Genomic DNA, 27,257 nt, shown 5'->3' on the forward strand with positions numbered 1-27,257 from the left:
ATTGATGTAATCAACTCTGACTTTCCCCTCTTGGAGGGAAAGACGGGTCAAAGGGCACATAAGGAGCAGAGCCCGGAGAAATAATGCAGGTTATAGGGAATCGTACATCCTGTTCTAAAATGTTCGAGACCAGCAAACGAATAGCCAAGCCAAGCAGAAATCAACAAGTCAAAAGAGAAGCACCAGGAAATCAACAAGAGGCCAACCCCACAATCGTTCCAAAGTTGGGTGAATCTAGGACAAAACTAGGCCACAGATTAGACCACGGTTAAGCAGGATAATCCAAAGATTCAGCTATACAGTAGTGGCCAAAATTGTGGAAACCTTTTGGGAAACGTCTACTTTCTAAAACTGGCCAATAACGCCACTTTTTTTGGGGAGTAGTGTTAGGATATGGTTTGAGCCTAACAAGTTGTCCAGGCAATGTATGTGTTTTGTGACTTTAATATGAATATGTATTGTGTGACTTTAAAGTTTTACTGCTGATTCATTGTAATGCTGAGTCATGCTGTAATTAGATAATCACTACTTGTAAACGTATTTAAGAAAGGTACTGTAAAGTATTCAGTTGATGATATGCTACCATAGTGTGTAGAGCTGCTATCATTGTGCCATCATCGTTGGATGGATCTGCTACCATCGTGGTTTGTGAACCAGAGTGAGTTTGTTATTCTAACCAACTACTGTTTGTGTGGTAAGAAGATTTTTCTATCACTGGACTGATTTAACTGGCAAAGACTTGGATTGATTTAAAGACTATGAGATTGTTTTTTCACTATAAACTTTTGACAAACCAGTTTGCACATCTCTTATTCATTGCTCTCAGCAACGTTTCTCTGTGCTCTACACTCTGCTGGTTGGTAACACAACAACAATATCCTTAACAAGTAGTACCATAAAATTATATATCAATGGAAAGATAATATAATCAAGAATGTAATGCAATAACTTTTATGAAGGATTTGCTATTAGAATAGCAGTTACAGTAGAAAGAAGAAAAGTGAAACACATAGGAAAAACAAGATATACAAAAAATGTTCACCGTAGAAAAAATGAGATATACAAAAATGATCACCATGTCAGTGAATACTTAGTTGGGTAACCTTTAGCATGAATGACGGCCTTACAACGTCTTCCCATGGAGTGAACCAAGTCTTTGAGTTCTGCAGCTCTTATAATGTGAAACCAAGATTGAATGATTGCTTCTATTAACTGGGTTTAATTGCTGGCTCGCTTCTGACTAACAAGTTTCTTTAGTCGGCTCCATAGATTTTCAATTGGGTGAAGGTCTGGGCTATTCCCAGGCCATTCCAGCAGTGGAATAGGATTATTTTGCATCTCCAAAGAAGTGTGGTGTTATTAGTCATCAAACCTCACAAATACACTTTTCCCAAAAGGTTTCCACAATTTTGGCCACTACTGTAGGTAGTCCTCGACTTGCAACAGTTCATTTAGTGACCATTCAAAGTTACAACCGCACTGAAAAAAGTAAACTTATGACCATTTTTCACACTTGCGTCCATTGCAGCCATCTCCGTGATCGTGGGATCAAAATTCAGACGCTTGGTAACCGGCTCATCTTTATGACAGCTGCAGTGTCCTGGGGTCTGACGAGCAAAGTCAATGGGGAAGCCAGATTCGCTTAACGATCGTGTTACTTAGTTAATAACAAAGAGCTGAGGTGGTGCAGTGGTTAGAGTGCAGCACTGCAGGCTACTTCAGCTGACTGTTAGTTGCAGTTCGGCAGTTCAAATCTCACCGGCTCAAGGTTGACTCAGCCTTCCATCCTTCCGAGGTAGGTAAAATGAGGACCCAGATTGTTGGGGGCGATAGGCTGACTCTGTAAACCACTTATAGAGAGGGCTGTAAAAGCACTATGAAGTGGTATATAAGTGCTATTGCTATTAGTGCCTGCAGTGATTCCCTTAACAACTCTGGCAAGAAAGGTCATAAGATGGGGCAAAACTCGCTTAACCAATGTCTCACTTAGCAATAGAAATGCTGGGCTCAATTGTGGTTGTAAGTCCAGGACTACCTGTGTAGTAGTAGTAGTAGTAGTAGTAGTAGTAGTAGTAGTAATAATAATAATAATAATAATAATAATAATAATAATAATAATAATAATAATAATAATAATATTGCAATACCTGGTGATGCACGGATTGAAGATAAGCAGCAAGAAAAAATCACAAAGTACCGGGACTTACAAATTGAAGTTGAGCGACTGTGGAAAAAGAAATCGTATGTTGTCCCGATTGTAATTGGAGCCCTCGGAGCAATACCCAAAGGGCTACACCGCTATTTAGAAATTCTAAATTTGCCGGACTTGAACATTTTGACTCTACAAAAAACCACCTTACTTGGATCAGCTTACATTCTCCGACGATACCTTAACAGTTCCTAGGTCCTTGGTTAGGACTCGAGCTGCTGAGCTATTAACCAGCCTCAAAGGCTGTGAATCTCACTAAAGATTAACCAATAAATAATAATAATAATAATAATAATAATAATAATAATAATAATAATAATAATAATAATAATAATAATAATATAACTACCTATCTGCCTGTAGCAAAGAACTGGTGGGATCATAAGCCTGAAAAAGTGGTCGAAAACGAGCATGCAAAACTACTGTGGGACTTCCGAATACAGACTGACAAAGTTTTGGAACACAATACCCCAGATATCACGATTGTGGAGAAGAAAAAAGTGTGGATCGTCGACATTGCCATACCTGGTGACAGCAGAATCGACGAGAAACGACTTGAAAAAGTCAGCAGATATCAAGACTTGAGAATCGAACTGCAGAGACTCTGGCATATACCAGTGCAAGTGGTTCCAGTGGTACTCGGCACACTGGGTGCTGTGCCGAAAGAGACCTAGGCAAGCACTTAAAAACAATTGGCGCTGACAAGATCAGCATTGGTCAGCTACAGAAGGCCACCTTACTGGGATCTGCTCGCATAATCCGCCGATACATCACTCAGTCCTAAACGCTTGGGAAGTGTTGGACTAGTGATTTGAGATACGAAATCCAGCATGGTTATCTCATTTGCTGTGTATATTGTCATTTTTGTGTAAATAATAATAATAATAATAAATTGTCCCGATTGTAATTGGAGCCCTTGGAGCAATACCCAAAGGGCTACCCCGCTATTTAGAAATTCTAAATTTGCCGGACTTGAACATTTTGACTCTACAAAAAACCACCTTACTCGGAACAGCTTACATCCTCCGACGATACCTTAACAGTTCCTAGGTCCTTGGTTAGGACTCGAGCTGCTGAGCTATTAACCAGCCTCAAAGGCTGTGAATCTCACTAAAGATTAACCAATAAATGATAATGATAATAATAATAATAATAATAATAATAATAATAATAATACCATGTCCAAGAATTTTATAAGATACATCAGCAAATTAAAGCTTCCTGCAATAACACCAGCGGAACTGCAAAAAACTGCGCTACTCGGAACATTGTACATCTTAAGAAGGTACTTGGTTGATACCTAGGACGCTGGTATCAACCATTAGCACCGGTCAGTGGTATTTGTGATCCATTTTTGAATGTTCAGTTGACTGAGTTTCATGTTTAATGAATAAAACAGAATAATAATAGTCAGAAGCTGGCCACCGGGTTTTCGATTTCATAATACGAGTTGAGCTTTTCCAGTTGGGTCACTGGTGCTGTTTTCCATGCCTGGTTACAAGCAGCGCTTTTAACAGCATCACAATTTAAGGTTTTAACCATCTTGCTGGTGTTTCACCTTATTTAGTAATATTTTCTAAGGTCCTTTAGAGTTACTACACCCCCCACCCCCCAGATCTTTCTATTATCCCTGTTCTCTACTTGAGAGGGGAGATCTGGTGTCGGAGCTACTCAGCTGCTGAGCTACTTCAGTTGTAACGTAACTTCTTCCCTGGACTATATTTGGTTAGGCCAAGAACCCGCTGGCAAATATTCAAACAACTACCATACATGAAAGTTAACAATCGCGATGGCCTCTCGTGATCGTAAAACAAAGCAAGGATGATAGGAAAATAACGTGGATGTGATTTATCTAAGATTTTAACGTGCTTTGTACAGAAGTCTTCAAATCAATGAAGCCAACGTAATTTCAGCCCGGAAGTCTTGAGACACTCTGATGTTACATATGAGTAACTGGGGTGGCCGGTTTTGCATCTTCAAGTTCAGCATCCACCCAGAAGGATTGGCGATGACGCCGTAGAACTTCTATAGCCTTCATCTCTAGCGGAGTTGGGTTGATGCCCAAGTCTTCCAAGCCAGGGAGATCAGGAAACTTCTTATCAGAGATGTGAAACTTGAAACAGGTAAGAAAAAACAATCTACAGTTATTTCGTTTTCATTTTTTCATTTTATTAGATTTATATACCGCCCTACTCCCAAAGGACTCAGGGAGGTGAACAGCCAGAAAAATAAAACACACAAACTACAAAATTTAAAAGACAATATAAAAAACCCATTAAATAATTTGGCCCAAAACAATTTAAAACACCCCTAATGTTTTAAAACCAATTTTAAAAGTTACAATTAAAAGGGAAGTTAGGCCAGGCCAGCGTGTTGAAATAAATAGGTCTTGAGGGCACGGCGGAAGGTGCGTAAATCCGGGATGCGTTTAAGTTATGCGTTTAAACTCTGCAATGATTAGGTAAGGTGATCGTAGCAACCAAGGTAGATTAAGGGAGGGGAAAAGGCCATTTGCTTAAAATGTCTCATGCTTACGGTATTTAAAAAAGTCCCCCCCCCCAAATCTGCTATTGAAAAGATTCCATATTCATTAGAAAATTGGTCATTTTTGTTCTTTAGCGCGTGAAGCAATGTGGTGTTTTTTTTTTTACATTTAAAAGAGTATGATGGGAAGAAAAATGTACTGGTTTCTGACTCATCTATTATTCAATTGCTTTTTGTATAAGGGGGCGAGAGATAAGTACCTTAGAATAGAATAAGAAGGGACCTTGGAGGTCTTCTAGTCCAACCCCCTGCTTAGGCAGGAAACCCTATAACACTTCAGACAAATGGTTATCCAACCTCTTCTTAAAAACTTCCAGTGTTGGAGCATTTACAACTTCTGGAGGCAAGTTGTTCCACTGATTCATTGTTCTAACTGTCAGGAAATTTCTCCTTTAGTTCTAGGTTGCTTCTCTCCTTGATTAGTTTCCACCCGTTGCTTCTTGTTCTACCCTCAGATCCTTTGGAGCATAGGATCACTCCCTCTTCTTTGTGGCAGCCGCTGACAGGTCCTCAATGGAAGGCAGGTTGGTAGCCATTGTTTTTTCTGCAGTTCTAATTATCCTCTGAAGTCTGTGTCTGTCTTGTTGGGTTGCAGAACCAAACCAGACAGTTATACAGGTGCAGATAAGATCCATGGCCTTTTTAAAACTTAGGATTTCTATGAATTTCCCAAGACAAGAATGATAGGGCAAGTTCCTTTATCTTGAGATTTTCAATTGCTTTTGTTCCTTGTTCCTTTTCTTAGAAGTATTTCCTACACTATTTCAAAATGAGGGTTATTTATTGCAATGCAGACCCAGGGAATTGCCACATCCTGATGAAGGACATACCATAATAACCTTGTGTAAATGTTGTTAAGATCAATATCTCTTTTCTGGCCCTTAAAAAAAACCCACAAACACCTGCCCAGGTTATCGTGCTCTGTGTTTTGATACGACATACTTTGCTGTACTCATTATTGTGTTATCTGTTTATCAACAAGAAGAAAAATGAAACTGAAAAAGTATGAATGATGGCACTCACCCGATCAACTTTGTCTCTTGTTATCGACGGCTCAAATGGATTCATCTCAAAAAATCTCGCAATCAAACTGCAATTAAGAGGAAGAGCAACATCAAAATAAATTCAAGTTCTTTATTTGAATGCTTGGACTATTTAAATTGGAAAATCTTTGGTTTGCACTTCAGGGTTTCAATATATCAAATTTCTCTGCTGACTGAAGAGAACACAGCTCTTTGTAGCTAAACACTGCAACATTGCAACCTAAATACAGGTAGTCCTCAATTTATGACCACAATTGAGCCCAGAATGGACTGGCCTGCGGTGCCTCTGCCAAAGAAAATGGCGCTCGGGAGGGTTGTGTGTGGCCTCCAGAGCTCCGTTTTCGCTGGCAGAGGGTTGCAGGAGGCTGTTGCAGCTGAAAAACGGAGCTCGGAAGCCCGTTTTCGCTGGCAGAGCGCTTGGGCCATCACCTGCGCCCCAACACGAGTGACGCTGAGCGTCACAGCCTCTTTTGAGTTCTATGGCTTTATGTATCAGGTCAAAGTCACCCGACCCTTAACCGGAAAGGATAGCGACTCACGAGGCAACTGACATCGACAAATTGTAGCTTATGCGTCGAGTACCAAACAAACGAGTACCGGGACAAAATTTTCTCATCAAAATTCATCGAGTACCAAATTCAACGAGTTTCAAAGCAGCCAAATACAAAGGTACCACTGTACTGTAATGTCTTAAAAAAAGTCGCCACAGAGCAACTGCAACCTGTAGCAAGATATGTGGTAGGAGGAGAAGGTGTCTTAATGCTGTACCCCCACCCCGCCAATTCTTTTTTCCCCTGTTCTCATGACGCTTTGGGTCTACTGCAAGCCGAACTAGAATTCTTTCTTTCCTTCTTTCCTTCTTTCCTTCTTTCCTTCTTTCTTTCTTTCTTTCTTTCTTTCTTTCTTTCTTTCTTTCTTTCTTTCTTTCTTTCTTTCTCCTCTTTCTTTTTCTTTCCTTTCTTTCTCTTTTTGTTCTCTCTCTCTCTTTTACACACACACACGTGATTCAACATCCTTAAGGTTCAGCCCAGGGGTGAAATGCTCCCGGTTCGGACCGGATCGCCTGATCCGGTAGCGATGGAGGCAGGTGGTTCGGAGAACTGGTAGCAAAAATCCCTGCCCCCTCCCCCAATTGCTCAGCTGAGCCGCGCAATCATCAGAGGCTTTTTTTTTATATTTTTAAAAGCAGTTTTTCTACAACCTCTTTGGCAGAAAAAAATGCTTTTAAAAGTAAAAAAAAAAAAAAAGCCTCTGATGATCGCGTGGCTCAGCTGGGATCATCAGAGGCTTTAAAAGCAATTTTTTTACAATTTCTTCAGCCGAAGAGGTTGTAGAAAAAAGGGTTTTAAAACTAAAAAAAAAAAAAAAAAAAAAAAAAAAAGTTGGCCACGCCCACTCAGTCATATTACCCACCACCACCAAGCCACGCCCACAGAACCGGTAGTAACAAATTTTACATTTCACTACTGGTTCAGCCTATGAAGAAACCCACCGCCGACCAAATAACTATCGGACTTACTGGTAGATGGGACTAGGCAGGGGGTACAAGAAGAAGGGTCTGTGCATGACCGAGTACAGGTACTTGACCATGTCATACAAGAGGTATCTGTGAGGGCTGCAAGAGAAAAAAAGAAGAATAATTTATAATAGACATGAGATGAGAAATAGGCTGTATAAAAATGAGTTAAGAACATTTGAACGGTACAAGTAATCCTCCAGTTACAACGGTTCATTTAGTGACCGTTCAAAGTTACAACGGCACTGAAAATATGACTTGGGACCATTTTTTCATTTACGGCTGTTCCAGTTATCAAGTCACGTGATCCAAATTCAGAGGCTTGGCACCTGACTTACATTTATGGCGGTTGCCACGTCACACGATCACCATTGGCGACTTCCTGACAAGCAAAGTCAATGGGGGGGGGAGCCAGGTTCACTTAACAACCGTGTGACTAACTTAACAGCGGCAGGGATTCATTTAGCAACGGTGGCACGAACGGGCGTAAAATGGAGCAAAGTTCGCTTAACTTTTGTTTTCGGTTTCAGCTGAGTTTTCACTCAGCAACATAAATTTTGGGGCTCAATTGTGGTCGTAAGTTGAGGACTGCCTGTGTTTTGCATCTAAACTGGGATGTTATGATTGATGAATATAAAGACAGCTACTTTTCTTTGCCTCCCAGCTACAAAAGTACCAATCTTGTGTCTGTGGAGGTTGTCATCTTATCCAGGTCAAATGTGCTTTTTTCAAGTAGCATCTCCTCCTCCTTCTTCTCCTCCTCCTCCTCCTCCTCCCTCCTCCTCCTCCCTCCTCTTTCTCCTCCTTCCCCTTCTCTTCTTTTCTTCCTTCTCCTCTTCTTCCTCCTTCGTCTTCTTCCTCCTCCTCCTCCTCTGGAAAACTGTCCAGTTGCCTTTTGAAAAAGCACCTTTGAGACTATTAATGGGTAGAAGATAGAATAGATAGAATTTTTTATTGGCCAAGTGTGATTGGACCCCCACGGAATTTGTCTTTGGTGCATATGCTCCACACGCACATTAACAAAAGAAAATAACAACCTGCTATCCGAAAGGTGCTTTTTTTTTCTTTTTTACAAAAGGCAACTGGATTTTCTTGGGCTGATTTTTTTTTTTTTGCCTTGAATACATTTCACTCCTCGTCCAAGAAGCTTCTTCAGTTCATGAAGAAGCAAACCAACTTTTTGGAAGGCTCGGGGTCCCTCCAGTCGAGATAAACAACGGGGGAGAGCCAAAGCAACAGCCAAAGCTGACCTTGTAAGACTTGAATACAGCAAGTCAAAATTAACCCTTTTATTTCTATTTTATTTAAAATAACTTTTTAAGGTCACGGCAATGATTAAGTGCACGAGAGTGGAATGTGGAAGAACTGGGCCTGCATTTTAAAGCTTTTTTCCCAGTATGAAAGCTATGCGATTTTTCAAGTCAACAGCCAATTTATCGGACCTCTGAATCTCTGTCAATCAAAATGTCAAACTGTGTAAAAGGTAAACCAATAAAAAAGGAGGAGCCCGTTTTGTCTTGCCCGACTATCGCTACCTTGCCAGCAGATCGGGATGAGATGCTCACTGTGTCTATTTCCAACCAGGGTGGATTTGATTTAAATGCGATGGGAATTTTTTTTCAAATTTTTTCAATGGGAGAAAAGTGGACGAGGTAATTAATGTCTCTGGACCAAAAGAATGTTCTAACCCAGGAGTCAGCAACCCGCTGCTCTGGAGCCGCATGTGGCTCTTTCATTCCTTTGCTGCGGCTCCTTGTCACCAGTCGGCTCCACAATTGATAGGGCTGTGATGGCGAACCTATGGCACAGGTGGCACGTGGAGCCATATCTGAGGGCACATGAGTGTTGCCCTAGCTCAGCTCCAGCACACGTGTGCCCGCTGGCCAGCTTCCCAGGCCCACCGGAAGTTGGGAAATAGGCTGCTTCCGGCCTCCGGAGGGCCTCCGGGGGGGGGGGGGGTTGAGGAAGGCCGTTTTTGCCCTCCCCAGGCTCCTAGAAAGCCTCTTAAGCCTGGGGGGAGTGAAAAATGGGCCCACTGTGCCATCGCGTGCCAAAAGTGGGGGGAGTGCGGAGGGAGTACGTGCATGTGCGTGGGAGGGCGGGGCACAGGTGGGCATTGAATTATGGTTGTGGGCACGCATGCGCACGATTCCCCCACTCTCCCTCCGCTTTTGGCACGTGACAGCAAAAAGGTTAGCCATCACTGTGATAGGGCTTTCAGTTAGGACAGGTAGAGGAAAAAGGATGCCACGCTAGGAGGAGACTCTATGGTGGGGGGAACCAGACTTACGGTCAGCATGGGAAAAAGGTTGTTATGCTAGGAAGAGACTCTATGGTGGGGGAACCAGACTTCCAGTCGGTAGAGGAAAAAGGACGCCAAGCTAGGAGAAAACTCTTATGGTGGGGGAACCGGACTTCCGGTCAGTCCCAGAATTGAGTGGGGAGCTTCCGGTTAGGACCTTTGTGGCTCTTTTGAGTGTTTAAGGTTGCCGACCCCTGTTCTAACCATTCTTAAATAAATAAAAATAGGTTGGACAAATAGAGAAAAGCAAAATTACCAAAAAAAACCCCAAAACAAGATATACAAGGTAGAAATTTCTTGATCTACAATCGTAAGTTGGAAAAAAAATTCTTGAAATTGTGGCAGGTCAGAAATTGATTATAATATTGTAGGAGACTTGGGCTAGCGTGGTAGTAAAAAATCAGGAGTGTGAAAGCATCTATCCCAACAATGAACTATTATCTGATGCAATCAGACTTTCCAAATCACAATTAGTATCAGTTCCAAGGTATTCTTCATTAAAGGTGGAGGAGCCTGAGTGGCGCAGCAGACTAATGCTACTGTTAAAAGGTAGTATTTAGCTTCCAGCTGCCTGCAATTACTGCGAGTTCGAATCTCACCAGGCTCAAGGTTGACTCAGCCTTCCATCCTTTCTAAGGTAGGTAAAATGAGGACCCGGTTTGTGGGGGCAATAAGCTGACTTTGTATAAAATATACAAAAGTATGAAGGCTATTGCTTAATGCCTTGTAAGACGCCCTGAGTCTCTGGAGAAGGGCGGCATATAAATCATATATATATATATATATATATATATATATATATATATATATATGTATGTATGTATGTATGTATGTATGTATGCATGCATGTATGTATATGTATATGTATATGTATATATAAAAGGTGCTAATCGTTCCCGACTCTAGGGGGCGGTGCTCATCTCCGTTTCAAAGCCGAAGAGCCAGCGCTGTCCGAAGACGTCTCCGTGGTCATGTGGCCGGCATGACTAAATGCCAAAGGCGCACGGAACGCTGTTACCTTCCCACCAAAGGTGGTCCCTATTTTTTCTACTTGCATTTTTTACGTGCTTTCGAACTGCTAGGTTGGCAGAAGCTGGGACAAGTCACGGGAGCTCACCCCATTATGCGGCACTAAGGATTCGAACTGCTGAACTGCCGACCTTTCGATTGACAAGCTCAGCGTCTTAGCCACTGAGCCACCGCGTCCCTCTTTTCTTCATTACCTTTGAACTAATACTAATTTCATTAAGAAATTCAGTCTTAATGCAGGTTGCCTCTGTGAGCCCTCTTTCAAACCGAAGGGCACAGATGACCTTGAGGGCAAACCGATCAACCTCCAAGTGGCCTCAATGACTCTCAGAAAGAGTGCTAACAGACCAGAGGACTGCGAGAAATGTACCTCCTTCCATCCTCCACCATTTGGTCAGAACCGAAGAAGCTTCTTGGGTGAGAAGCGAAAGGTCTTCAAGGAAAAACAAAGGAAGTCCAGTGGCTTCTTGAAAAAGCACCTTTGAGTCATTCTGTCCTGATTTTACGGTTGGTTTTAAAATTTGATATGGATTTTAATTGAAAAGTTTTAAATTACGGGCCAAATTTATTTAATTATTTTAAATCTATCTATTTTTAACTTTTGTGTATAAATGTTTTTTATCTTGGCTGCTCACCGCCCTGAGCCCGAAAGGAGAAGGGCGGTATAGAAATCTGAAAAGTAAAATAAAATAAATAAAATAAATTCTAAAGGCGGCTAGAGAGGAGGCGGGAGCAAACTCAGCAGTCAGCTTTGCTGATTGGCCACGCCACCCCAAGTGGTCAACCATGCTCTCACATGGGTATCATGGGTACAGCATCCCAACTGGAATGTATTTACCTTAGATGAACCATGACTGCTTGAGACAACGCCCACACTGAAGGTCCTTTCCTGAATGAAAAGGGGAAATTTGCCCTCCCCAGGCTCCAGAGGCTTTCCTCAAGCCTCCAGGAGGGCGAAAACAGCCTCCCCAGGCTCCAGAGAGCCTTCCCAAACTTCCGGTAGGCCTGTTTTTTGCTCTCCCTGAGCCTCTGTGCGCGCTCTGCACTTACCTGCATCCAAAATGGGGCCGCGTGGGGACTCCTGGGAGGGATGGGGGGGAGCAGCCAGGAGTGGGATTTGGGGGGGTTCTCTGAACTGCACAAAATCTTAGCTAGAGGTTCTCCTGAACCCCTGCAAACTCCCAGCAGCCCCACCCCTGGTAATAGTGGACATAGGGCACAAATTCTCTGTGTGATGTTTTGATGGTTTTTGTTTTTTTTTAAAAAGAAGAACCTGGTGGCTCTGCAGACTGATAGCATTGTGATTAACACCAGCTGTCTGCAATTACTGTAAGTTCGAATCTCACCAGGCTCAAGGTCGACTCAGCCTTCCATCCTTTCTAAGGTAGGCTAAATAAGGATCCAGTTTGTGGGGGCAATAAGCTGACTTTGTATAAAATATACAAAAGTATGAAGGCTATTGCTTAACGCATTGTAAGCCGCCCTGAATCTCCGGAGAACGGTGGCATATAAATCAAAATTAAAAAAAAAAAAAGAACAAATACTTTAAAGACAGAAAATATATTATACTTATTTAGATGAGAGAAGTAAAAATAGGATACATACCCAACCAATGCATATGTTTTTCCTTTAGAATCAGGGTCCTTGATAGCATTAATGATTGCCCGGGCTACATCAACCACCTAACCGATAATATTCAACAGGGAAAAAAAAATATTGATGTGGTTAATTACAATTTATTGAAGTTAAGCAAACTATGCAGGTAGTCCTCGACTTACAGCCACAATTGAGCCCAGCATTTCTGCTGTTAAGTGAGTTGCACCCCGTTGGTGACTTTTTTCGCCACAGTTGTTAAGTGAATGACTGCAGCTGTTAAGTGACTCACACTTCCGTTAAGACAGGAGTCTACAACCTTAAGCACTCAAAGAGCCATTTGGACCCGTTTCCCACAGAAAAGAAAACACCGGGAGCCACAAAACCCTTCCTGTGCCTGACTATTTCTTGAGCGGCCACAAAACTAGCATATGTAGTTGAATTAAACGTTCTGTTTTCTTCTGAAATGTCGGCGGGTGTCACACATTGACGGTTCTGACACATATATATATTTTTTTAATTTGATTTATATGCCGCCCTTCTCCGGAGACTCAGGGCGGCTTACAATGCGTTAAGCAATAGCCTTCATCCTTTTGTATATTTATACAAAGTCAGCTTATTGCCCCCACAACTGGGTCCTCAATTTAACTACCTTAGAAAGGATGGAAGGCTGAGTCAACCATGAGCCTGGCAAGATTCGAATTTACTTTAATTGCAGACAGCTGGTGTTAAATTACAGTGCTTTAGTCTGCAGACCTATCCAGGCTCTGTATTTTGAGTGACAGGGAGCCGCAGCAGAGGGATGAAAGAGCCACATGCGGCTCCAGAGCCGCAGGTTGCTGACCCCTGCATTAAGCGATTGTGGTTTCCCCTCCTGACTTTGCTTGTCGGAAGCTCAGCTGGGAAGGTCACAAAAAGGGAATCACGTGACTTCAGGACACTGCGACCGTCATAAATACATGCCAGCTGTCAGGCGTCCAAATTTTGATTATGTGACTGTGGGGATGCTGCCAACGGTTGTATGTGTGAAAAAATTGTCATCAGTCCCGTTTGTTTCAGTGCCGTTGTAACTTTGGTCACTAAACAAACGGCTGTAATTCAAGGACTACCCAGACGTGAAATATATTTAATCGGTACTTACATAAACAGGCTGCTTCACAGTTTTCTTGCCAAAGCCAATCATAGGCACTCCGCCAAAACGTCGCATCTCTATATGAAGACAGGTAAGTCTGTGGTTTAAGATTTGGCAACAAAGCAAATCCTTCAAAATCCAAACCCAGCTGCTGTGGCCTAGAGGTGGAGCTCTTGCCCTCACAATCAGGAGGTTGTGAGTTCGATCCTAGGTAGAGGCCGATGTAGGGTCTCCAGCTTGGGCAGGGGGTTGGACTAGATGACCTGCAAGGTCCCTTCCAACTCTGTTAATCTAAATCTAAAGATACCGTGAGGCTCAATTGGGCTAAAATGATTCCCTGAACTAACACCCCACCCCCGCAAAAAAAACCCTTTATTCAGTCTATATATAGCTTGGTTTGGCTATAATTCATATGAAAGTGTGTCATTTGAAATCACAAGTTAAAACCGTGATGGCGAACCTATGGCACCGCATGCCAGAGGTGGCATGCTTAGCTATATCAGTGGGCACGCGAGTCCCACCGGAAGTTGGCAAATGGGCCGTTTTCGCCCTCCCCAGACTCCTAGAGAGGCTCTGGAGGCTGAGGACAGCAAACTATGGGCCTTCCGGTCCCCCCGGAAGTTGGCAAACGGGCCGTTTCTGGCCTCCGGGGTGGGCGGGGAAAAGCCGTTTTTGCCCTCCCTTGACTCCTAGGAAGGCTCTGGAGCCAGGTGAGAGAGAAAAACAGGCCTACCGGGCCATCGTGTGCCAGGAGCGGGGGAGAGCATGGGGGGGGTCGCACGTGCATGCGTGGTGGCAGGGTGCACAGAATTATGGGTGAGGGCACACACGCGCACGAAGCGCCCCCTCCTGGCACGCGATGGCAAAAAAGGTTAGCCATCACTGAGTTAAAACATGATCAAGCAATGTAGTAGTTTTTTAATATTTCCTTTCTAATACTAGGATTTTAAGCGCTCCTAAATTTATGCCCAGGAGGAAGAGCAAGATTAAGCAGCTCGACTTAAGCTGACTCTTATCAATCTCAGTAAGTGTTAGCCTCTACAGGAAGTCCTTGACTTATGACCAAAATTGAGGCCTGAATTTCAGTTGCTAAGCGAGACATTTTTTAAAGGTGAGTTTTGCCCCATTTTAGGTCTTTTCTTCCAACAGTTGTTACCTGAATCACTGCAGTTGTTACGTTAGTCATTAAGTGAATCTGGCTTCCCCATTGACTTTGCTTGCCAGAAGGTCTCAAAAGGGGATCAAGTGACACCGGGACACTGCAACCGGGTATTTATTTATCCCAACCCTGTATTAGACAGGGAGGCTGTGTAGTACCAGAGGGAGCCCCCTTGTGGAGTACTATGAAGCCGTTACCATGGCAACTCCACTGTGCTGTACAGTAGAAGCCATTTTAAGGCACAACAGGCTGTTGTTATCTTAACAGAACTTGAATCCAAAATGCACACTATCACTGTCAAAAGTACTGTGATTTGACACTATAGATATAATTCATTCCTTTCCTTTTCATTTCAGCGACCCAGGCATTCCAGAGTTATGCTGGAACACACACACACACACACACACACACCAAGGGGTGTTAGGGGTGTCTTACCCCCACAGTATTTTTTTCCAGAGAGTAAGTCATCTGTGTACCAAGTTTGGTTGAAATTGCTCAAGGCATTCCAGAGTTATGCTGGAACATACACACATATACAGCCATTTTTATATAGAGAGATAAATATACTTACCTGCGTAAGAGTTTAAAAACCTATCTTCTCTCCCGTATATATCAGAAGGCTTCATAATGATGGCATCTGGAAATTCCTCCCTGACAACTTTTTCTCCTTCTGCCTATGATCAAAGCCATTGAAAGATTGTCACACTTCTCATACAGATGCAAGTGAGATGCAATTTCAACAGCCAAATCTTACCAAGAGCTCGTCCCAATTACATTTGATCATTTCAATATCCTGGCCACGATACGAAGCTGAACGTAGGTCAGCAATGAGGACAATCTTTAAGGGAAAACTGGCATCTGGTTTAGCCAAAGTCTGGCAAGCCATCAAAAATAAAAATGATTAAAATGAAAATGATAGAAGATGGATTTTTTTTCCCCCAGACATGGACTTGTCTGAAAGGATGTGCAAACATACCTGACCAAACCAAGTTTGGAAAATTGTAAGTGGAGAATTCTGTTAATTACAGTAGTGGTCAAAATTGTCGAAACCTTTTGGGAAAAGTGTATTTTCTAAAACTAGCTAATAACTCCACTTTTTTTGGGAAGTAGAACTATGAAATTATATATCAATGGAAAGATCATTTAATCAAGAATATAATGCAATAACATTTATGAAGGGTTTGCTATTAGAATAGCAGTTACAGTATAAAGAAGAAAAGTAAAAAACGTAGAAAAAATGAGATATACAAAAATTATCTCACCATAGAAAAAACGAGATATACAAAAATTTATCACCATAGAAAAAACGAGATTTACAAAAATTATCATCATGTCAGTTCATACTTAGTTGGGTAACCTTTAGCATGAATGAAGGCCTTACAACGTCTTCCCATGGAGTGAACCAAGGCTTTTAGTTCTGCAGCTGTTCTAATGTGAAACCAAGATGGAATGATGGCTTCTATTAACTGGGTTTTATTGCTGGGTCGCTTCTGACTAACAAGTATCTTTAGTCGGCTCCATAGATTTTCAATTGGGTGAAGGTCTGGGCTATTCCCAGGCCATTCCAGCAGTGGAATAGGATTATCTTGAAACTCCAAAAAAAAAGGGGTGTTATTAGCCATCAAACCTCAAAAATACACTTTTCCCAAAAGGTTTCCAAAATTTTGGTCATTACTATAATCCATGAAGACTTAATGAAGAGCAGTAGCTTTCAAAGAGGTTGGATAAATTCATGGAGGACAGGGTTATGGTTTTCCCCACAACCCTTGAAATATAATTACAAAGCAGGAGGACTTAAAAATAAAAAAATAGCAACATCGCTAAACAACTTACTTTAGTCCTAAGGTATTTTGAAGGACTTTTACTGTCTGAGTTTAAGTGAGAAAAGTGAATAAATTTTTCTACTCCGGCCTCTTTTGAGAGGCGAGCAATATCTCTCGGAATGGAAACGAACACGTCTTCATACTTGAAGTTTCTAAAACAGGACCGAAAGCAAGAATTAGTATCACTCATATTCGTGGAAAAAAATTATTTTTTTTCACATCATAATCAGGATACTGTTGCACACAGAACTTAGAGAACATTTATTTATGCCTATTATGGGTAGTCCTCCACTTACCACAGTTCATTTAGTGACCGAAGATACAGCAATGCTAAAAAAAGTGACTTATGGCCAGAGGTGGGATTCAGCCGGTTCTGTCCGAACTGGTAGTGGCGATTGCAGGAGGCTCCGCCCACCCGCCCAACATAATGCGCGAGCGAACAGCATGTACAGAAGGCCTTGCGCATACGCAGAGGAGGTGGGTGCTCTCAGATTTGTGAATCGGTAGGGAAGGTAAGTGAATCCCACCTCTACTTACGGCCGTTTTTCACTCTTACGACTGTTGCAGCATTCACATGGTCATGTGATCAAAAGTCAGACGCTTGGCAACTGGGGCATATTTATGACGGTTGTGGTGTCCCAGGGTTGTGTGATCACTTTTCTGTGACCTTCTGACAAGCAAAGTCAATGGGGAAGCCAGATTCGCTTAACAACTGTGCTACTAATTTAGGTTCTAAAATGGAGCAAAATCTATTTAACAGCTTTCTCCCTTAGCAACAGAAATTTGAGGCTCAATTGTGGTCGTAGGTCGAGGACTACCTGCATTAGATTTATTTCTCTCCTTTATTTTGTCCAACTCGTGGCAGTGGGCGTAAGCTCCTGCCTGTTTTCCCCCACAACAACCCTGTGGGGTTGAACTGAGGGAGGATACCACTCTGGTACCTCTCTGGTACTATGACGGTCAATCCTCAATTTATTTCAGCAGGGGGAAAATTTACCTTGTTTCCCAATCTTTTCCAACGAGGTTGATTACCACATGGCTGTTTTCGAGAGCTCTTCGGGTAGAATCTCTGTCGCGCGAGTCCCATTCCTGGTAACCACAAAAAACACAAACTAAGTTAAATGATGTCCACAAAACTTTCACAAAGTATGCCCAGTAGTTCGTGGCCCATGTAACAGCAATAGCACCTAGACTTATATACCGCTTCATAGTACTTTCCAGCTCTAAGCCATTTACAGAGTCGGCATATTGCCCCTCAACAATCTGGGTCCTCGTTTTACCGACTTCGGAAGGATGGAAGGCTGAGTCAACCTTGAGCTGGTGAGAATCAAACTGTTGGCAGTTGGCAGAATTAACCTGCAATACTGCACTCTAACCACTGCGCCACCACAGCTCTTAACATGTTTGTCTAACAAGATCATACAGGTAGTCCTCAACTTGAAATAGTTTTATTTACTGACCATTCAAAGTTACATTATTGAAGTGACTTATGACCGTTTTTCACACTTATGACCGTTGCAGCATCCACGTGGTCATGTGAACAAAATTTGGATGCTTAGCAACTGCCAGACTTACTTAACAACCTTGTTGCTATCTTAACAACTGCAGCGATTCACTTAGCAGCTGTGGTAAGAAAGGTCGTAAAATGGGGGGCAAAGCTCACTTAACAAATGTCTCGCTTAGCAACGGAAATTTTCAGCTCAATTGCGGTCGCAGGTCGAGGACTACCTGTATTACGCTCTTCCCAGCACGAACCAAGTTGTGAGTTAAAAGAATCACAGGAAAGGCGAAGTGCGAGCTAAAATATTTCCACTTGGGGTTTTTTTTGCCTTTGTAAGGATTTGAGGTAAACTCGCACCATACCAGAAAAATCAGCTGTCCCAAGTCACCCATCGGCCGAAGGTACAGGAGATCGTACTCATCACAGCGATACGGGATGACGACTTGTGAACCGATACGGCCTAGAATAAGAAATAAGTTTATCTGGAATGCTGTAATTACAGGATGTTAAACATTAGCATTAAGCCATAAACAGTTTTTACACGTCAGTTTGCAAAAGTGGCGATCATCCAGGCATTAAGACCTTCTGGGTTTCTAGAAGCCTTGTGCCCCACGGTCTAGAGCAGCGGCCCCCAACTTTTTGGGTACCAGGAACCGGTTCCATGGACAGAGGTTTTTCTGTGGACCAGAGGGAGCGTGGTTTCATGTGCTGCCTGCATCCCGCAGATGAGGCTTCGCTTATTCACACAACCCGGTTTCTGGCATGCTGAGGCCCGATGTCGGTTCACGAACCTGGGGTTGGAGACCTCCTGATCGAGAGACAGTTTGGTCTATAATGAAGGCAGTGGGCTAGAAAGTGGGAGATGGTGAGTTCTAGTCCCACCTCAGCCATGAAAGCCAGCTGGGTGACTTTGAGCCAGTCATACACTCTGAGGGAGGAGGAGGAAGGATTATAGCAACAGCACTTATTAGACTTATATACCGCTTCATAGTGCTTTTACAGCCCTCTCTAAGCGGTTTAGAGTCAGCCTATTGCCCCCAACAATCTGGGTCCTCATTTTACCAACCTCAGAAGGATGGAAGGCTGAGTCAACCTTGAGCCTGGTGAGATTTGATCTGTCAAACTGCTGGCAGCCAGTGATCATCAGAAGTAGCCTGCAGTACTGCACTCTAATCACTGCACCGTGGCTCTTAACTATTATCAGGTATGTTTGCCGCCTTGAGTTATTTGTAACTGGGATACAAATAAATAAATAAACCAAAACATTTATATTTCCCCTACGCTGGGGAAAAAAAATGCTCCAGTTTTCTAACCTACTTTTATTTCATGGGTTCAAGCAGAGATGGAGACCCTGCTTTTGAGGCAAAAGTCACTTAGCTTACTGAGACCCCAACCCTCTAATCTCGTAGCCTTTGCCTGTCCTTAATCTTAAAGTGCCAATATAAGCCGTACGAAATATTTAAATTGACATAAACCTTCCATGCTATGAATGGAAGAGATTAACACCACCTAATGGTGGGTTTGTGTTGAGAAAACATGTTGCTTTTAAGAATTAGGAAGAAAGCATCTCACCTTACATGTTAGCCACAAATAATTATTTTTTTTTAATCTAGATGTTTGTTAATCAAACGTTATAAAGTAACTAAGCTAACAAAATCCATGATGCACAGAAAAAAAAAGATTTAGAAAATCCAAAGACATATATTAAAAAGTTACCATACGTAAAAAATTAGGAAGAAAGCAGGGGTGAAATCCAGCAGGTTCTGATAGGTTCTGGAGAACCGGTAGCGGAAATTTTGTGCAGTTCGGAGAACCGGTAGCGGAAATTTTGAGTAGTGCAGAGCACCGGCAAATACCACCTCTGGCTGGCCCCAAACCAGCATTTTGCTGTCTATTGTGAGACTTAAGGACAGCAAAATGCTGGTTTGATGTCTGATAAAGCCTAGAAACTAGTGAATGAGATTTCACTGAACTATGGCTGTATAAAGATCTTGATTTACGTAGGAAAAAACCTGGTTGAGAGAAAAATACACATAAAGGCCTACGAAAAGAGAAGTGTGTGTGTGTGTGTGTGTGTGTGTACATATATATTTATATACATACACACACATTTTAATGTTACATTTTACTCTCTCTAGAAAACAATGCGAAAGCCTTGCAACTTCTGTTTTATTGGAAATAAGAAAAAATAAAAGGAGCATTTCTGGAAAAAAGCCACATTTTAATGGGCAGAATGAGTGTGGTTCCTTTTACATAACTCGTGCAATATGGATTTTATTTTTGAAGAGGGCAACTCTCGTTCATTGTCAATGGAGATTCAGTGGAAAAAGTACCTTTGGGACAGCCATGACCTGGATGACTGAGAATCTCCATAGACTTTTAGCTATGTACTTTGGGATAAACATCCTTCAAATGGTGAGGGAGTATGAATGGATTTCCAGAAAAATGGCAGACTACAGGAACCATTTGCGCTTCAGTTTGAGATGCAGACAACACACTCATCCTCAATAGCCTTCACCTGGATTCAACAGTGAAGGGACCCTGGGCAGAAAATCCAGCTCCACCACACAATCCTTCCAGCAGTTCCCACACCCATTTGCACTACTCAGGTGATCCTGAGGACACAGACAAACCTCCAGGTGGCCTCAAGGACTCTCTAAAAGGATGCAAATGACCAGCTGTCTGCAAGGAATATAAATCCTTCCATTCCCCCACCATCCAGTCAGAGCGGAAGAAGCTTCTTGGATAAGAAGCAAAATGCCTTCAAAGAAAAACAAGAAAGTCCAGTTGCCTCTTGAAAATGCACCTTTGGGACAACTCTCATTCACCAAACGTGGGAAAAAGAAAGGGATATTTCCTGTCTTTAATCAAATGTTCTTAACATGAGGCATCTTGAAAACCACTGGCCGGTTGTAACTTGCTTTGGGCATTCCTGCCCAGCATAACCAGCCTGAGAAAATAATTAGAGGATTTTTTTTTGCACTTATAATATTTTTTATTTTATTCAGAACAAAGTTAAAATACAAAATACAAACTCAAAAAAAAAAAAAAGAGGAAAAAGAACACAAAGCAGTAAACATTAAAAATGATGTAACAAAAAAAAAAAAATCACATACCCATACAAAATTATTGAGCTATACTTGGGGAAATGATTTTTCCATTCAAAATTTATTCAGAATCTGCAGTATTATCGATAATCTATTTTATTGTAACAATGGCATGCAGGTATCAAAAAATATCTTTTTTGTTAAGATCCATGAAAAAAGCAAGCGAATTTAAAGAAATTTAAATTCAATGTTAAATTAACACTTTTTCTAAAACCCTTTGCTAATTCATGACAGCCACATTTGAAAATAGCTTCATTCTCTTTTAAATGCCCTAAATACTAAATTATATTAACTTCATATTTTTGTTACTTATGCCTATATATGATCATTTTATGAAAAATCATTCTGACTGCTCATTTTAAAGAAATTTTAAGATAAATTTGTAGCATTTACCTTCACAATTGGTGTATTGATTATTGGATATGTTAAGTCGGATGAGCTATAAACAACATTCATTTAATAAATGAAGTCTATCCTTCTCGTATATTACCTAGCTGATTAACAAGATATCGGCCCATGAATCCTGTGGCCCCAAAGACTGTGGCAACAATACCACTGACCGAGGAACGTCCACTGCGTCCATGCGGCATCACCGTATAATGAATTGAGCGATCTTGTTGAAGCAGCGACAACACCCCTGGAGAAATGCCATAGCCTAAAACACAAGGACATTGAACATAATACATATAAATGCGCACTCATCTCCAAGATTTCACCCATCTCATTGCTGAGGTTAAGTCCCTGATTTACAGCCACCATTGGACCTCAAATTTCCACTGCTAAGTGAGCTTTGTCCCATTTTGCAGCCTTTTGTTCTGACCCAGCTACGGACCCCAAAGAACACATCACACACAAAGTCTGTACAAAACTTAAATTTACTAAAATAACTCAGTCTTTTCCAAACAAAGGCTGTTAATAAACTTCCTTAACAGCCTACAAGCATTCTAAGATAAGATAATCACAGTCTTACTAGAATTGGAAGAAAGCCCAGAAACAATTTTGCAGAAAATCCAGACGCGAAGGAGAGTGAACTAAAGTTGTTCCCTACAGCTTGCTGCAAACGGTGTTCCTCCTAAAATAGGCTAAGGGAGTGGCCAATTAGCCCCAAGCCTTACTCTCAAGGAGACCTTCTCCTAAGGAGCCACTCCTGCCTTTTGCCAGCTCTGCACGCCCGTGCATCGAGAACAGGCTCCTCCTCTTCTTCCTCTTCACTTATGGGAGCTTCTGAAGGCCCTGGCTGAATCCCCGCCTCTGGCACCACATCTTCTCCAGCCTCCTCATTGTCTGACTCGAATGCCAGCTGCACAGGCTGCTGGCACAGCACCACACCAGCCTCCTTGCTGTCTGAATCAGCTACAATCCGCACAGGCCGTTGACGGGCCACACCACCTTTCTTGCCACATGTGTTAAGTGAATCACTGCAGTTGTTCAGTTAGCTAAATGGTTGTGAAGTGAATCTGGTTTCAACCATTGACTTTACTTGTCGGAGGGTCGCAAAAGGCGATCACATGACCCCGGGACACTGCAACCGTCACAAGTCAGTTGCCAAGCGACTGAATTCTGATCCGGTGACAATGGGGATGATGCAACGGTGGGGCACGTGAAAAACTGTCATAAATCACTAAATTAGGTCGGTAAATGAACTGTTGTAAAACGAGGACTCCCTGAATATGTTCCCCTTTATACTGACTATAACGACAAATCTATTCTAGGCAACCTCATCTCCTTGTGAGCTTTAGCTTTCCTGATATCAACTGAGAAAATTAGTTGAGCCCTCTTTTTGGTGATGTGTCCCTCGGTCACCTTCTTTCTTTGGTCCTTCCTGATTTTCAGATCCTGAAGTAGCTTTTCTGCTACTTTTGCTGGCAAATAACAGAATTACAGAGTTGGAAGGGACCTTGGAGGTCATCTAGTCCAGCGGCCCCCAAACTTTTGGGCATCAGAGACCGGTTCCGTGGACGTAGGTTTGGATGCTGCCTGCCTCCCGCTGATGGGGTTTCACTTGTTTGCACAGACCTGTTTCTGGCATGTCATAAACTGGTGTCAGTTCACGAACCGGGGATTGGAGTCCCCTAGTCTAGAGACAGTTTGGTCTATAATGAAGGCACCAGGCTAGAAAGTGGGAGATAGTGAGTTCTAGTCCCACCTCAGCCATCAAAGCCAGCTGGGTGACTTTGAGCCAGTCATACACTCTGGGGGGAAGAGGAGGAAGGATTATAGCAATAGCAATAGCACTTAGATTTATATACCGCTTCATAGTGCTTTTACAGCCCTCTCTAAGCGGTTTAGAGTCAGCCTATTGACCCCAACAATCTGGGTCCTCATTTTACCAACCTCAGAATGATGGAAGGCTTGAGTCAACCTTGAGCCTGGTGAGATTTGAACTGCCAAACTGCTGGCAGCCGGTGATCAGCAGAAGTAGCCTGCAGTACTGGACTCTAATCACTGCGCCACTGCGGCTCTTAACTATTATCAGGTATGTTTGCCGCCTTGAGTTATTTGTAACTGGGATACAAATAAATAAATAAACCAAAACATTTCTATTTTCCCTACTGGGGAAAAAATGCTCCAGTTTTCTAACCTACTTTTATTTCATGGGTTCAAGCAGAGATGGAGACCCTGCTCTTGAGACAGAAGTCACTTAGCTTACAGAGTGAGCCCAACCCTCTGATCTCATAGCCTTTGCCTGTCCTTAATCTTAAAGTGCCAATATAAGCCATACGAAACATTTAAATTGACATAAACCTTCCATGCTATGAATGGAAGAGTTTAACACCACCTAATGGTGGGTTTGTGTTGAGAAAACATGTTGCTTTAAGAATTAGGAAGAAAGCAGGGGCGAAATCCAGTAGGTTCTGACCAGTTCTGGAGAACTGGTAGCGGAAATTTTGAGTAGTGTGGAGAACCAGCAAATATCACCTCTGGCTGGTATTTGGGGTGGGAATGGAGAGTAGGGTGGGAATGGGGATTTTGCAATATCCTTCCCCCAGGAGTGGGGTGGGAATGGAGATTTTACAGTATCCTTCCCCTGCCATGCCGATCAAACCACGCCCACAGAACTGGTAGTAAAAAATTTGAAAAATATCTCGCCTTACATGTTAGCCACAAATAATTATTTTTTTTAATCTAAATGTTTGTTAATCAAACGTCATAAGGTAACTAAATTGACAAAATCCACATTTCAATTGTTATGTTACCTGGAGTTTTCCAAAGTTTGACTTTTATTTCATGGGTTAGAACAGAATTGGAGATGGTCCATGGACCATGTGTGTGTATGTATGTGTGCATGTGTGTTTGTGGGTGTGTTGCAACAGACCCCTGATCTAATCCAACCCTCTGCTCAGCCAGGAAATTGCTTTGTGTCCTGGCACCTACTCTGGGGGTCACAGGCAGTCCTCAACTTAACAGCAGCTCGTTTAGCGACCGTTCAAAGTTAAAAACAGGCACTGAAAAATGTGACTTGCGGCCGTTTTTCACACTTACGGCCGCCGCAGCATCCCCCACGATCAAAATTTCAGCTGTCTGGCCACGGTCTCCTATTTATGACCGTCCCGGGAGTTACGTGATTTCTCCTTTGGAGACAAGCAAAGTCAAAAAAGGGGAAAGCCGGATTCGCTAAACAACTGGGCGACTTAACGTATCAACTGCAGCGATTCCCTTAGCAACTGTGGGTGTGTGTGAAGGTGGCAAAACGGAGGCACAACTCACTTAGCCAATGTTTTGCTTAACAACCGAAATTTGGGGGAGGGAGGGGAGAGAGAGAGAGAGAGAAAGAAAGAAAAGGGAGGGAGGGAGGGAGGGAGGGAGGGAGGGAGGGAGAGAGAGAGAGAGAGAGAGAGAGAGAAAGAAAGAAAGAAAGAAAGAAAGAAAGAAAGAAAGAAAGAAAGAAAGAAAGAAAGAAAGAAAGAAAGAAAACGTTACACAGGTTTGCTTAAAAATAAATTCCATACATTTAGATACGACTGCCACCTTAATTGATTAATTTTTATCACCCCATTAAAAAAGAGCCCTGAAATTTTTCATCATTGTTTCTCTGCTGGAGATTTCAATCTAATTCAAGTTTGTTTCGGTCGTAAGTCGAGGACTTACTGGCCTGTGGCTGAGTGGTTAGTCCTCGACTTACGACCAACCCATCTTTCCCCCCCCCCCCCCCAATTTTCTTTTTTTTTTTTTTTTTGCATGGCAGTGAAGGAGAATTGGCGGTTTCGAAGCGCCTTCCCCCCGGGGAAGCCCCGGAGAGCCGCTTTCTCGCCTGAACGGCTGAAGCGAGCGCACTCCGGGAAAGGGCAGCCTCGGGCGTCCTCCCGGTGACCTTCCCAGCCAGCGTCGCCGGGCCTGCGACGAAGCCCCGCCGCTCTCTTTCGCGGGCTGAGCCCCAGGAACGGCGGCCGGGCGCCCCTCAGTCGCCCTCCGACCCCGACTTACGCTTCCCGGGGGAGGAAAGCGCCGCTCGAGGAAGGACGCGAACGAAAGCCGCCATCTTCCCCGGCCTTTTGCGCAGAGCCCCGCCCCCCGCGCTACGGCGGCCTCCGAAGACCAAACCGCGCGCGAGTGGCGACGTCCGCCTGCAGAGCGCGCTCTCGCGGCGAAAGGCGGTAGGCGGGGCCTAAGGCGCGGGAATGGAGGCGAAGCTAGACGGGCGACTCAGCCATGACTTAACGGCTGTTCGGTTGCTAAGGGCGTCGCCGCAGTTGTTAAGGGAGCCATGCGGTCGTAAAGCGAATCTGGCTTCTCCCGTTGATTTTATCACTTAAAAAGACTTTCTGATAAATACACAAGTAATACAAAAATAAATACAAATAATACAAAATACAAATAATACAAAAATATATACAAATACAAATAATATAAATAATACAAAATACAAATAAATACAAATAATGCAAAAATAAATACAAATACAAATAATATAAATAATACAAAATACAAATAAATACAAATAATGCAAATACAAATAATACAAAATACAAATAATACAAAAATAAAGACAAATACAAATAATACAAATGCAAATAATACAAAAATAAATACAAATACAAATAATACAAATACAAATAATGCAAAAATAAATACAAATACAAATAATGCAAATACAAATAATACAAAATACAAATAATGCAAAAATAAATATAAATACAAATAATACAAAAATAAATACAAATACAAATAATACAAAAATAAATACAAATACAAATAATACAAAATGCAAATAATACAAAAATAAATACAAATACAAATAATACAAATAATACAAATACAAATAATGCAAAAATAAACACAAATACCAACAATGCAAATACAAATACAAATAATACAAAAATAAATACAAATAATACAATTAGAAATACAAATACAAATGTTGATTACACGAGCCCAGAATAGTTCAACTGTCATAAATGCAGGTTAGTTGCCAAGCATGAGGAATTTTGATCATGTGACCATGGAAATGCTGCCAGCAGTCATAAGTGTGAAAAATGATCGCAAGTCACATTTTTTTTCAGTGCTATTGTAACTTCGAATGGTCACTAAACAAACGGTTGTTAAGTCGAGGACTACCTGTATTAAGAAAGATGCAAATTCTACAGGGAAGGGGATGATATAATTGGTGAATTTGCCGCTTGTGCAATGTTATTTTAGGATCACTATTATTTCATTTTCACATCTAATTTATGTCTTACTGTTTGATTTGTTGCTTTCTGACACATCACATACACCGAATGTATGTATCATTTGTTTCTGCACCATGTAAAAAGATTTGACCTCCCCCTAATAAATCTTTTTTTGCTTTGCCTGAATTATTTTGTGATTCACATTTTTGTGTGGGCAAAAAAGCCCCTTTGGAAAGGTAAAATTGTTTTCTCTCTCAGATTTACCAATTAGGCCTTTAGCTCCAGGCAAACTCGGGGTGCCTGTGTTTAAAGATTGATAATACACATTTAATTGTTCTTAAATAAATTCCTATTAGAATCTTGTATATGAGAAAAGAGCAGTGATTCTTTTTTGACAGCTTAAAACAAAAAAATTCCGTTTTGACGAGATAAATCAGAAGGCATTATTTTTACGTTTAAACAGCAGAGTTTTGACTGAATTCTGCCCAGAAGGTGAGAAAAATTCTAAAAATTGTTTTAAACGGGGAATTGGAATTTCAAATGGAAGCGTCAGATGAGATTACACAAAAACTCCCAACAAGTGAGTAAAAGTCTCTAGAGATTCTCAGTCATCCAGGTCATGGTTGTCCTAGAGGTGCTTTTTTCAGGAGGCAACTGGACTTTCTTGTTTTTTATTTGAAGACGTTTTGC

General features: G+C 42.0%; 1 protein-coding gene across 1 annotated transcript; it reads right to left on the reverse strand.

Annotated features, from left to right (window-relative positions):
- Window positions 1-3,385: 3,385 nt before the first annotated feature.
- On the reverse strand, window positions 3,386-25,474 carry NDUFA9 (NADH:ubiquinone oxidoreductase subunit A9). Its single transcript, XM_070946694.1, has 11 exons — window positions 25,384-25,474; window positions 21,449-21,613; window positions 18,214-18,311; window positions 17,348-17,439; window positions 16,361-16,502; window positions 15,099-15,201; window positions 13,378-13,445; window positions 12,249-12,325; window positions 7,316-7,411; window positions 5,777-5,843; window positions 3,386-4,322 (listed from the first exon to the last, which is right to left on the reverse strand). Exons 1-11 carry the CDS (start codon window positions 25,436-25,438, stop codon window positions 4,149-4,151), a joined length of 1,137 nt encoding a protein of 378 aa, XP_070802795.1. The 5' UTR covers window positions 25,439-25,474; the 3' UTR covers window positions 3,386-4,148.
- Window positions 25,475-27,257: the final 1,783 nt, after the last annotated feature.

The sequence above is a fragment of the Pituophis catenifer genome, unplaced genomic scaffold (assembly GCF_029215685.1).
Source record: "Pituophis catenifer annectens isolate HBS135680 unplaced genomic scaffold, rPitCat1.0.hap2 SCAF_7, whole genome shotgun sequence".
NCBI lineage: Eukaryota > Metazoa > Chordata > Lepidosauria > Squamata > Colubridae > Pituophis > Pituophis catenifer.

Bases quoted from the DNA above. Each gene is read 5' to 3' on its own strand.
- NDUFA9 (XM_070946694.1), bottom strand. From the start codon at position 25,438: ATGGCGGCTTTCGTTCGCGTCCTTCCTCGAGCGGCGCTTTCCTCCCCC. The intron at 5,844-7,315 runs GTAAGTCCGATA...TCTTAATTGCAG, and splicing joins CTGCCTAGTCCCATCTACCA to TTTGATTGCGAGATTTTTTG. The intron at 4,323-5,776 runs GTGAGTGCCATC...ACCTGTTTCAAG, and splicing joins CAAGAGACAAAGTTGATCGG to TTTCACATCTCTGATAAGAA.